The 12,185-nt window shown below is 44.3% G+C and overlaps 1 protein-coding gene across 1 annotated transcript in view; it reads right to left on the bottom strand.

The window, feature by feature from the left end:
* The window catches only part of LOC112556358 (receptor-transporting protein 3-like), a 32,909-nt gene extending 20,724 nt beyond the window's left edge, over positions 1 to 12,185 (bottom strand). The window contains exon 1 of the mRNA XM_025225289.1: positions 10,856 to 12,185. Within this exon, the coding sequence (XP_025081074.1) occupies positions 10,856 to 10,932 (77 nt within the window). The 5' untranslated portion in view covers positions 10,933 to 12,185. The remainder of the gene's footprint in view (positions 1 to 10,855) is intronic.

The following is a 12,185-nucleotide window of genomic DNA, read 5'->3' as shown; positions in this document are numbered from 1 at the left end:
GAATCTGTTCTGCAGCGTGACCAGAGCTGATGGAACTCTGGGTAGGACATCATCCTGTGGAGTTGCAGACACTAGAAAGGTTGCCTGCCTGTGATGATACTCTGAGGGTCAGTCTGGGCAGACTTAACATGACTCAAGCTGTTCTCGTCCTTCACTGTATGGTCTGTATTGGGTTACCATCACCCCACCCCAGCTAATATATCACATCACTCTAGTTCCCTCCCTCCCTCCACGAGTTATCTCGCATGACCGTTGATGTATCCTGTTCTCGCTGCGTCACGTTATAATCGAGTAACCTCCCCCTACACCTTACCGACGTCACACCTGACCGCCATCATTGTGCACGCTTGTGTCGGTGCACACCTTCTCACAGATGGGGGGAGAATCTAGCGAGTCCCGCTTGGCGAGAGTGGAATTAATGAGTTAATTAAGCGAGCGCCACCTTGCGGCAGGCCTCCCAAGGATCAAGCTTCACCTCTCTCTGCAACCGGCTGTGACCCTGCACACGCGAAACGTGACCTCACCGCGCGTGCGTGCATGCACCTTGCTTTGTCTTACAGGGCGTCGACCCCTCCAGGCTTCTCCCTCATCACGAAGACTCCCCCTACCCTACCCCACCCCACACACCACCCCGCACACACCACCCTCACTCCACCCCACACACCACCCCTACCGCCACGACTTCTCGCGTCATCGTCGTCAACCTCGCGTCTAGGTTACATGACTGAGTTCGTTTAACAGTCTCTCCAACTATTTGCACAAGATGATCGAGTAACAAGTTCATCGAGTTATAAAATTTCTCTGAACATTGAGGCTGTGATCGTTTTCAGTGAAAGATCGGTTTAGAGTTCAGTGAATGCTGACACCGGCGGGTCTGGAAACAAACGGCTTCTGTCCCCTGGTATGGAGACAGTTTTGTTTTTTATTTCAGTCGAAGTTTTATGAAAGCTTTAATATAAGAGAAAGAGAGAAGAGCAATGGTTAGAATAAACATCTCTCCTACAGCACACGTGGTCACAGTCATCGTCAGTGTCGTCGTCGTCTGCAGCCAGAGAAGAGTTGTTTTTGATGATTTCTGAGAAGACTACTCTTGCAACTGCGAATTTTCCAGTTATATGAATGACTTTGAATGGAAAATTTTTTATCAAACAGTTCACAATAGATTGCAGCTGTGGGGAAATGGTCTGCAAGCAAAACCTTAAAGTCCTTCGCAGCTGGACACCTATTGCCAAACCTATGAGTATATTTAAAAGTTGTTCCATGATGAACAGGTGACTATGTTTTGGCAAATTATTCCGATCGAAAATATTTGCTGAACTCCGTAACATATTTGACAACAGGAAGTTTCTTTAGACCTCCAGAGGGTATGCCAGACCACATACATCCTCTCTCTCACACACTCTCACACACACATGCACATCCAGGCTGAAACAGCACATCACACAAAAAGAAAAAATGAAATGGGAGATGTTATAACTGTGCACGTGGAACAATCAGTCAAGGATAATCAGGTGCAGAAAGAACAGCACCTGGGTAAGAAATATGTAGGACGAGAAAGGTCGTCTGTCCCGTCCTTGTCTGAAGTGACTTCATCTCTTATCCGCCCCTGCCTTCCCCCCTCACACACACACACCCTCTCTCTTCCCTCCATCTCTGTCATTTTACCCTCGAGCACACGGCAAAGGTAATACTTCCCATGCTGGGAATGTTAACAGGTACAGCATGACAAACATCTACTTTTTTCTTTCCGTCAACCTGTGTGTCCTTCAATAGATGGCGCTCACCAACACAGGTATAGGTGTGTAGCAATTAGTAACCACAGGATCATTAGTCGCAACAAAATGTTCCTGGCAAAGCCGGCCATTACACTCTGCAGACAGACGCACTTTCATTCTTTTTTCAAGGCGGCTTTGAGGCTTTTGGTGTGCACCTGTGTTTTCCCTTGCATCTGACAGTAAACATGGCGATTCCTGGGCTGGTTGTACCAATGGTTCACGCTAGTGTCATGCGGAGTCAGGCGTACCTGCTCGTGGTGTACTCCATGGCAGCACAGTGCGCATGCCCGAACATGGCCGCGGCATTGTTCCGGTGATTTACGGCGGATCTCATATCGCCAACGACTAGTCTCTCGTATAAACAACTCACAATTTACATGAGCGAAAATACTTGAAACCATAAACAACTCTCCTCTCTGTGTTTTTCGTTGGGTCTTTTTCGGGGGTTGAAGGTCTCTCTCATCTTATCTCTTGCTCTTTACCCTCTTCTGTCTATCTCACGCACATATATTTATAAATAAAAGCGATAGATCTATAGATAAACAAATACCACACACAAGTAGGTTGAAAGGTTGGTAGACATACAGAGACCCAGAGTGTTACAGTGAACTCTGGCACAAGGACTGGGCTTTGCACAACAGACTGTGAGTTCATCATCTGTCTACCTGAGCTCAGCACCGACTCAGTCCTGACAAACGATGACATGGGGCAGGTCGTGCCCTGACACCTGCACGTTTGTTATAGACTAACCTTTGCCTCTGTTCACTTTGTCGACACACACGGTATACATTTTGGTGTAAACGGCCGAATTGCTTAGAATGTTTTACCTTTGTACTGCATGGGTTCATCTATAAACATCAAAAAAAAAAATCAAAAAAAAATTTGCGGCGCGTTCACAGTCTCAACTAAAGATCTGAACGCCAGCGTCACGTGACAGAAGAGTGACTAGGGATACAGCAGCAAGATGTGAGGGGGACAACCGGACAACTACAGGTATCATCAGCAGTCCGGCTTCATACTCAGATTTGCTTGTCTAAGATAATGTATTGAATGTTTTCCACATTTCAGTTCTCCGAGACATAATGAAAATCAAGTGTCAGAACAATCAGGATTGTATCAGGAACATTGATATCGGTTTTGAAAGTTTATTTTTCTTTCTCACTCACACACTCCCGCAACACACACGCTTACACATAAATGGACCCATGGCTAAATAGTGCTTTCGTTCTGTACCTGATTACAGGTAAGACCATTGTTTTACTTTGCGGTATAATTACACATTCTCCAGTCTTGTGCTCTTCCCACGAGAAGACTGTTGCATTTTAAAGTTACGTTCACGCCAGATTAAGTGCATTCGACTATGCCACTCTTGAGAACAAAAAGGAAAAACGATGCACATTGTCTGGGTGGCCAGGTGAGTACAGACGTAATTAGGACTAATTTTCAGCTTGCTGTAATTATCCGTTCGTACACAAGACTTTGAAGAAGGGAATTTGCTTAAAAATACCGAGCAAAGGCATGTCACGTGGTAAATCGACGTGAATATGTCACATACGGACAGTTTGATACCATGTCTTTGTACTCCAGGAGTATCTTGTTTGCTTGAAATCAAGGCTTGCATGACGGCTGCACGCGTGAACTCTCTTTAGCTCTCGCGCTCGCTCTGACCTTTGTTACGACACAAAACTTTGATATTCTTTTTTTAATTTAATTCTCTTCGTCAAGAAATTTTCGTGCACTTCTAATCTTTACAGCGGTTGCCATGACGATTGACAGACTGACGATTATTGTCCAAGTGGAAACGGTTTTTTTGCAAACAGGTGGGCAGGGGAGGTAAATCTTCGATTGTTGGTTATTCAAGCCAAACGCAGTTATTGCCCCTTTACGCGAAGTCTGGCAGAAAACAACGGGCCAGCGACCAGCCGAGATATATTTTTGGGTGTATAGGCTATTTTGGGCGGTAAGTATCGCTAACATCCTTTTTCTAGAGATTATTGGAGAGATAACACTCAATCCCACAGTAAGTGCAGCTAAGTAAAGTCAAATGTGCTTTTGATATACGAATAATTGTGCATCGACTAATGTAATCTCTCTGATGTTCTCATTTTTCTATTTAAAAAAAAAACAGCTTGCTAGAGCAACGAGAAAATACTTATCATTAAGACAGTACAAGGCGCCTGGGATGTGGTTTCGGATCTTGTCTTCGTGTACAAGGTACAAAACCCACGTTGCTGACTTGGCAAAAATAACGAATAAGAGTACATGTATAAGAGAGAGAAACAGACCGGATGAGACAAATGCAAATAAAGAAAGAGAGAGGGACTACGAAAGAGAAAAGGCGTGAGGAGGAAACAACATAGAGAAATAGAGTGTGTGTGTGAGTGTGGGTGGGTGGGAGGACAGACGTGCAACAAAAGCACGAATGATATACAAGACCATTCTTCTTCACGGATTACAATTTGTCTCATTTATCAGTTCTGTCACCTCCTGCACCATTTTAGCAGCCACAAAGCGCAAGATGGCGGAGGTCGAGGCTATATTTAGAAACTAAGATTTTTCTTTGATGTCTCACCCTCAGATAAATTTATCTCGTGCCATACAGACGAGAGAAGAACATAAGCACTCAGCCAGATGTTTTAATACATTTCTCGATTATTTTTTTTTTTGGGGGGGGGGGGTGTAGAGAAGGGAAGGAGAAGAGGAGTGCTGTTCCGACCTTCTACTGATGGTATCAGCTTCTTCGACCTGCTTCTTCTTTCGTGCGTGTATATTTTCAAGGGCAGGAGTATTAAAAGTAATACATAAATGTAAATCCGAGTCAGTGACAAGCGGTTTACAGTATCTTACATATATTTAGCGACTTCCGTTTGACCACTCACTCACCCTAAAGCAATACCATACTATACAGTACCATATCTACTACGGTCGTGAAATCAGACATTTTTCTGCAGCCATGGCTGATACCTGCAAGTGCGAAATAAAGACATAAAACGTTCAATAGACATTATACTTATCCTTGATAGGCTGATGGTAAATGAACTTTTTGACTCTGAAAAGAATATCTGGGCAGGGGTTACCTTATAATGTGGTATCGATGATATTAGTGATTAAGAAAAAAAAAATCTGTTACATCCTTTAATCTCGGCATCTTTAACTTTGTACTTCTTATCTTCCAACGCATCGTCAGATAGTTACAACTGTTGCTGTTACAAACAACACCATGCCTACAGTCGTACTTTTATCAGAGTTATAACTATTACTGAACAGATGAAAGCTTAGTTTTTATCGACACTTTAATTTGTTTTCTCCTTGACTTTTATTTTGTCTTCGAGATACGAGTATGCGACTCTGTAATGTACATGTCTGTCCCGGTGTCAGAATGTGTAAGATGTGTAACCATATCTAGGGCATTAAAAGGAATAATAACTTCTGATCGGAGGCAAAGCTCTCTTGAACGGCCATTTCACCTGATACCGGATCCGAATTCTCGGTAAGGCAGGTAAATCTTGGGCGACACTTGACTCTTTATGACAGGGTGTTATGCGCCTTTTGATGCGAGACAGGTTTTCACCCATCACCACAGAGTTATAAGCATAGTAACAGAGTTATATATATATACACAGTCGTCATGCCTCGCTAACATTCAAAACTTTGCTTTTGTCGGATCAAGTCTGGAGAGATGGGGGAAGGGGATGCAGGGGAAGCTTTGAGTATTTCGCCTTAACGGTATGTCAGTGAACTACAGGTCAGGTGACAGGTTGGTGTGTACGACCTGAGATAATCTTGACCCTTGACTGTCGTCAGTGTACGGTGCATGGCTGAAATGTGGTCACCAAGACGATTTATTTGCATATTACAAGACACTCACCCCATCTCCCTAATGCAGATAAAACTTTTACATACTGTAGCTGCAAATTTTGTTTAAAGTTTTTCATTCCGGATGTGAGATAAATGTGTTAGTTGTTTTGTGCGGCATAATTACCTTGATTATGTGGGAAGCTTTATACCAGCAGTGCTTAATTAATTAATGAGCAATAGCTTCAAACGTGCTGCCGAATAAAAAAATAAAAACTTCAAAATCCGGTCTGGTGTTGTTCCTGATAATGATCTCCCTACCCCTTGTGTCTGAAATGTTCTCCTGTTTCGTTTATATTTCTTTATTCGTTAATAATTTCTTACCAATCGTCCAAATGTCTACCTCATATCTGCGTATCGCCAACTTCTTCTTACTCATCAACATGCATGAAGAATATACAACTCGAAAAAAATGGAGTCGCGTGTCTTAGCTTGATCTCTCCCGAATACTTTTTCATTAATACCTTACTTTGTATTCGCATCCGGTCCAACAAATGCTGCCTGTGTTTATGACTACCTTTTGTGTGCAGGAAATAAGCCCGAGGTAGGAATAGATGTCACATTGTCACATTAACAAGCTCCGTCTGACAGGCAGGCAAGCGGAAACAGGAAGATGTAGCGGAAGTTCTCCCTGGATTAGTTCCCTTTGTACCGCATCATTTCAAGCAAACCATTTGTCAGTCCGTGCCTTCGGCCCGTTCACCCGAATCGCACGCAAACATGCTAAACGGTTATATTCAGTTTGTCATGTAAGCTCTTCAGGTGTTTCTGTACATGTTATTCGACTGCTGAGTAGGAGGTTCCAAACCCGGGGGGGGGGGCTTTTGTTTTTCCATCCACTACCTGCGACCAGAGCATTCCAAGGGAATTGAATTGTTAAAAGACTTCTCTCGGTATTATTACAAAGCCTAAATTATCACTGCATTAAATAAAAGCAACAAAATGTCATCGACTTGCGCAAGCACTTATCTAACGCTTGTAAATCGATGTTCTTGTTTGATGATGCTTTGTCTAACTTGGGCACCTCCCATGTAACCAAGGGGTAGTTGACGTTTTCTCGCCGACATCACCCTTACATGATTTCAGCTGGACATCCTTACAAGAAAAAAGTGTCGGAATTATGTCGAACTACTCGAAAGCTGGAGATAAGCGAACACTGCGTCATTTCTTTGTCGAAATGTCAGACGGTGCAGAGGCGGGTCAAGCTTTTGATGAGCCTAAATGACAAGAGCCCACAGTCGGCTCGGCAGGTGGCACGGGACCTACCCCGGGTGCAGAGTGCTTTCCGTTGCAGCGAAGCTGCGTACCCGACGAATGCCCTTCAAACGTTGAGGCGCAGAACCGTTGTGTCTTTGTTGTGGTACCTGGCCTGAGCCCTTAATTGGCCGAGTCCCACGCCGTGTTCGTCCTTGCGGGAGAAAAGTTATCACCCTCTTGCGAAGATCGAAAATAATTTGCACCGTGCACTTGAACCAAGAAAAGTGTTCGGGTATGGACGCAATAAAACAAACCTTTAGAGGTGACTCTTCCACACCGTATTATAATCAAGCCTGAGCGAAATAAAGCCTTTACTTTGTACTTTGTGACAAGGGAGCATCAACCACTAAAACCGATCTACAAATGCTAAACAAACTCGAGAAATTGGCCAATAAAAATATCAGGCCCCATCCCAACATCAACTCCCACTCGCGTTATTACGACATCCGGTCCACACGATCATTCACCGACCCACACAACCATTCACCCTTCAATACAAAAGAACAAATAAATAAAAGTATGCAAGTATGTTTAGCAGGGGCAGTAATGTGCAGGTATGAAATGCAGTCAAGCAGAGTGAGAAAGTATGGGTGTAGTGGTCCACCCTACATGACAGGACGCTACACACACCCGGCTGGTGGACTGAATGCGATGCTAAGGACCTGTGGTCAAGACCTCCGTGTTAACCCTAATGGCTGATGGTTAAGACCTCCATGTTAACCCTGATGCCTGTGTTTGAACAAGGGATTGAGCTCCAATAACCATTGATCTGTTTCACGACCGTTACATCTTACAGCAATCAGCACTAGTTGTGATTATAGTCAGTTGACTAGTCCACCTGCTCGTCTTCCTCTGCAGATTAATGACACTCTCCATCCTTCCTGTCTGTTCCCTGATTCCTCTTTGGTCTTCTATACTTGTCTTTTATTCCTTGTATGTATAGTCGTTTCTCCTTCCTTCCTTCGTATTTGTCCACGTTTCCTACTTGTCTCAAGCGCTGAGAGCGCCTCCGGAGCTTGATTATGCGTTATATAAATCACTCTTTTTATTTATTTATTTTTATTTTTATTGTTGTTGTTGTTGTTGTTGTTGTTGTTGTTGTTGTTGTTATTATTACCAGCATCTTCATCATCGAAAGTAACGTTTCATCTAGAAAATCTCTTGTATTTCAATCTTTTCTTAGTTTTTGTCGATTTTTAATGTTTTAATCAAATTCATATTGGTATTTTTTCTTTTATTATGCTTTTTTTAATATTTGCTTTTTACAGGGAGAATTTGATTGGTTTTTTTTATTTTATAATGTTTAAGTTTTGGTTTTAAGTTTTGGTCTTAGAGTGGATTGTTTTAATTGATTTATCACGTAGGCAATGTCGACAGGTGTCTATGTACACTCTCCGGTGCTGAAGAGTTTGCTTACAGTCGGAGAGCTCAGGTGCTCGTCGGTCCTTACCTGCGTCAACGGTTTTATCAGCGTGACGTCAACGCCGCTTGGTGGGACGGCTCACTGATCAACTGATGGCCATCGCCACCCACACCACCACTACCTCCATCACCAAGCCTCCATGCTTTTATTGTCAGGATATCCAAATATTCTACAAAAGCCCTCACCAACCCATTTCTCACATTATCTCGAACTGCTTGGCTACGTTTCTAGTAATGTCGTACTCGATATACATTTAAAAAATGATGTCTGTTGAACTATGACCTTGTCAGAAATGTAAAGAGTGTATCCGTGTTGGAGTGTGGATGTAATCAGACTGATGCCCTTGCATCTACCCGCGATCGCTGGTGGGAATGTGTGGCACACCTACCCCAAGGACGTCAGTTTGTTTTATCTACACATGTAGGTATGCACCCCTCTAACCTTTCTCTGTGATGTAACATCCACAACAGTCGGGTGTTTATATCACCACAGAGAACGCATGAAGATACCGGGGTAGAAAAGGATGCATTCTTCCTACTCATCTCCCATATTTATTATTCAAACATGTACACGCGCACAAACATACAAACGCGCGCGCGATATCAAATTCTTCTTTTACTTCTGCTCTTGTTTATTCTTTCCGTCTTTTTATTTCTTACCTCCACTCTTTCTTTTGTCAGTTCTTTCTTTTTTTATTTCCCCCAATTCGCCGAGCTAGCAGTATCAGCTGCTGCCGTCGTATCACTAACACATCGCACACCGTTCTCGTCACGTGACCCTGTGACTTGCTGAACTGAATACTGTCGGAAATGGGAATCCTAACCCACTCCCCACTCTCCCCGACACACACACGCACATACATTCCCCTCCAACACCCCGTGTTTCTCACGATAGTTCAGAACCTTATAGTTCAGGTAACTCACATTCGTCTGCCTTCTCAGTTTCTTTGTGACTTTTTTGAACTTACAAAAACGACAAATAAAAAAAAAGAATCAGACACAGAAAGAGAGAAAAAGAAAGAGAGAAGTGAAAAATATTGTGCAACTTGTGGTAAACATTTCCACCTAAGAATGCCAGAAACAGAAAATGAGTGACCTGTAAACAACCCAACAAACGAGAATAATAAAAGAAAGTAAGACGTTTGTTTTCGTGATGCAAACAAAGACTTGTTGAGTGAAGACATCCATCTGAGCCACTTCAAGCAAAGCCAGATGAGACAAATCCCATGGCAGGGACTCTTCACAAAGAGCTCTGTGACCGAACACACACACCCACGTACACACAGGAACACACACACACACGCACACAAACACACACGAACAAACACACGAACACGAACACACACACGGACCTTGTTCCCTGTCCAGCGACTGACCAGTTACACCTGGAGATCGATTTCGCTCCACCTCGATGAACTCACAAACATCAGGTTCCAACGACATCAGATGACATCTGGAGCAGTATCTCTACCCTCGGCGAAATTAGAGCAGCAGAGGGCGATGTCAAAGGTCGTGTGACTGACTTACTAGGTCAACAACGCTGTCTTGTCTCACTTCTGTCAGTGTGTGAGAACGAGTGATGAACGACTGCTAGGCCACGATGGAATTACAATAAATCCTTACTTTTATGTTTTAGACAACAACGCTGTTAAACAGTTACACGTTATGAAAAGATTCCTTTCACGTGCTCTGTGAACGTGAGTGCGTGCGCGTCTGCTTGGGTGCTCAACACTAGAATAATCACTGGAAATCACCAATCATGTAAATGAAGAAAGAAACATTGTGTTAATTAAGATAAGCATTAGCAGGCACAGAATTCTTTTTCTTCAATCAACTCTTCTCTCACTCTCCCCCCGATGGTGTTACGTAACGAGACTTATCAAGTGCTAACACCCTCTCTCTTGTCTCGCCAATTAATTTACCCACACTTAATTTACACTTGTGGTCGTCTGCTTCAAATGAGACAATGCTGTTGTAGCGCTTTTTTGATGAGGCAAATGTTGTTTACTGTTGCTGTATTACAGGATGACCAAGCACAGATAGAAATCTATCAGTAAAAGCAAAGCTAGAGGAACGGAGGAGCAACTGTAGCCTATCCTATCTGACAGGAGGAAGCTGCACACAATTCAAGGTAACGGATCAGGTAAAATGCAGAAGGCAAGAGAAACAAATTACGACCCTTGATGTTCTGACAGTAAGTAAAACTCTCCTGAAGAAAAAGGAGGGTAGGGGAGGTTGTTTGGCATAAAACAAATGGAGACGACATGCATTTAACCAGACCTTCCCTGTGTGAAAAGGAGAGGTCGCTCAAATTTATGTTTGTTATCTGGTTATTGCGTACACACACCCCACACACGGAAAACTACATGCAATTAAGAGATCAGAGGCCACAATGTCCAAATGCCTCGAGCACAACGAAGAAGGAGAAAGAGGAGGAGGAGGACGACGACGACGACGACGAGGAGGAGGACGAGGAGGAAGAAAAACAATAATTAGCACTTAAAGCAAAAGAATTGTTTGAAGGAAAGCGAAACCAGAGTACTCACGAAGCTGATGGGGAGATGGGTGCCGGCACGGTCACACCGGAGGTGACGTAGGTGACAACTTCGTTGACCAGGTGCATGGTGCACAAGGAGCAGCCCTTTGAGGGGTCCGCGGCTTGGATGAAGACTGGATCCCCGAAAGCGTTAGCCGGGGCTGGAATCAGTTCGCCTCCATGGGGAAGCAGCGTCGTGGCTTTGGCGTCCAGCTTCGCAAGCTCCAGAAGCTTCAGGAGAAGGAAAAGATGCTGGAGTAGAGCTGAGGTGGGAGAAGTAGAGAAGTAGGGCTACCTCCCTTCGGCCTGGAGTTGATACGCAATCCCTGAGATGCTGGGTCACCGTGACGGCTGGTTGCACGTGAGTTTCCCTGTGACAATGATGTATCTCGAGGTCAATGACGGTTGGAGTCCGTTGACATTAAACTCCTGTGATGACGACTGTTGTCCGTGTTTCAAAAAAAGTCTGATTGAAACTGATGTAAAAAGCGTGCGGGACTTGGGTATGGAACTGGAGACGACCTGATTACGTTTTATATCACGTAGAATCACGTCAAGCGATTACGTGGAGTCACTTAGTCCTGTCTGACCTTTTTGGACTTCTCGATCTGCGACTGGTCTTACTCGCATGTCGACTCCTTTTGTGATTAAATATCCAGCAGTTGTTTCTCCTTGTCAAAACGTCCGACTATCAAAACAACATCAAAAGCCTGTTTACTTCTCAGTTCGTCAACTGGATGTTATGTAAATGTCGACTGTTGAAGGTGCACTAAGATCGCACGACAGTCCAGAAGCTTTACCACACGCCGACAACGTGCTGGCAAAAGCTCAAGAGGAGAAAAAGTTGACGACTTGCAGTCTCCTTGACTTATATCTAGAGGCACTTGAGAGCCGAGAATGTCAGCAGCGCATCAGACTGTATTCCCCGCTCATGTTGTCCTTCAAAGTCCCTCCTCTCCCCCTCCAGGGAGCTCTTCTTTTTTAAACACCACCGTTGTCCGCCGCGCGTGCGCGCAGCCTCGCTCCAGTGGTAGACGACGACGGGATGCGTAGTAGGGACCACGGGATGCGACCACCTCGCCGCCAGCGAAACCCAACAGGAAGATTCAGGCAGCCAGCCACCCCGAACGGGACAAGCTGGTCAGAGATTAGGGGTATCAGATGTTCCGGATGGGTGGAGGTTGAGTAGAAGCGAAAGGTCGCCGTGAAAGGGTCTGTGACAAAACAGACGTTAGCGCATGCGCAAAGTAGCAAGTTAAAACGAAGGGAGGAAACCAGGAATCAGACAAACGCCTCAACCCTGCGAGGAGGATCTTGTCACTCCGACCTGCTCCCCCACC

The sequence above is a fragment of the Pomacea canaliculata genome, linkage group LG2, assembly GCF_003073045.1.
Source record: "Pomacea canaliculata isolate SZHN2017 linkage group LG2, ASM307304v1, whole genome shotgun sequence".
Lineage (NCBI taxonomy): Eukaryota > Metazoa > Mollusca > Gastropoda > Architaenioglossa > Ampullariidae > Pomacea > Pomacea canaliculata.
This window is presented reverse-complemented; position numbering and strand designations above follow the sequence as displayed.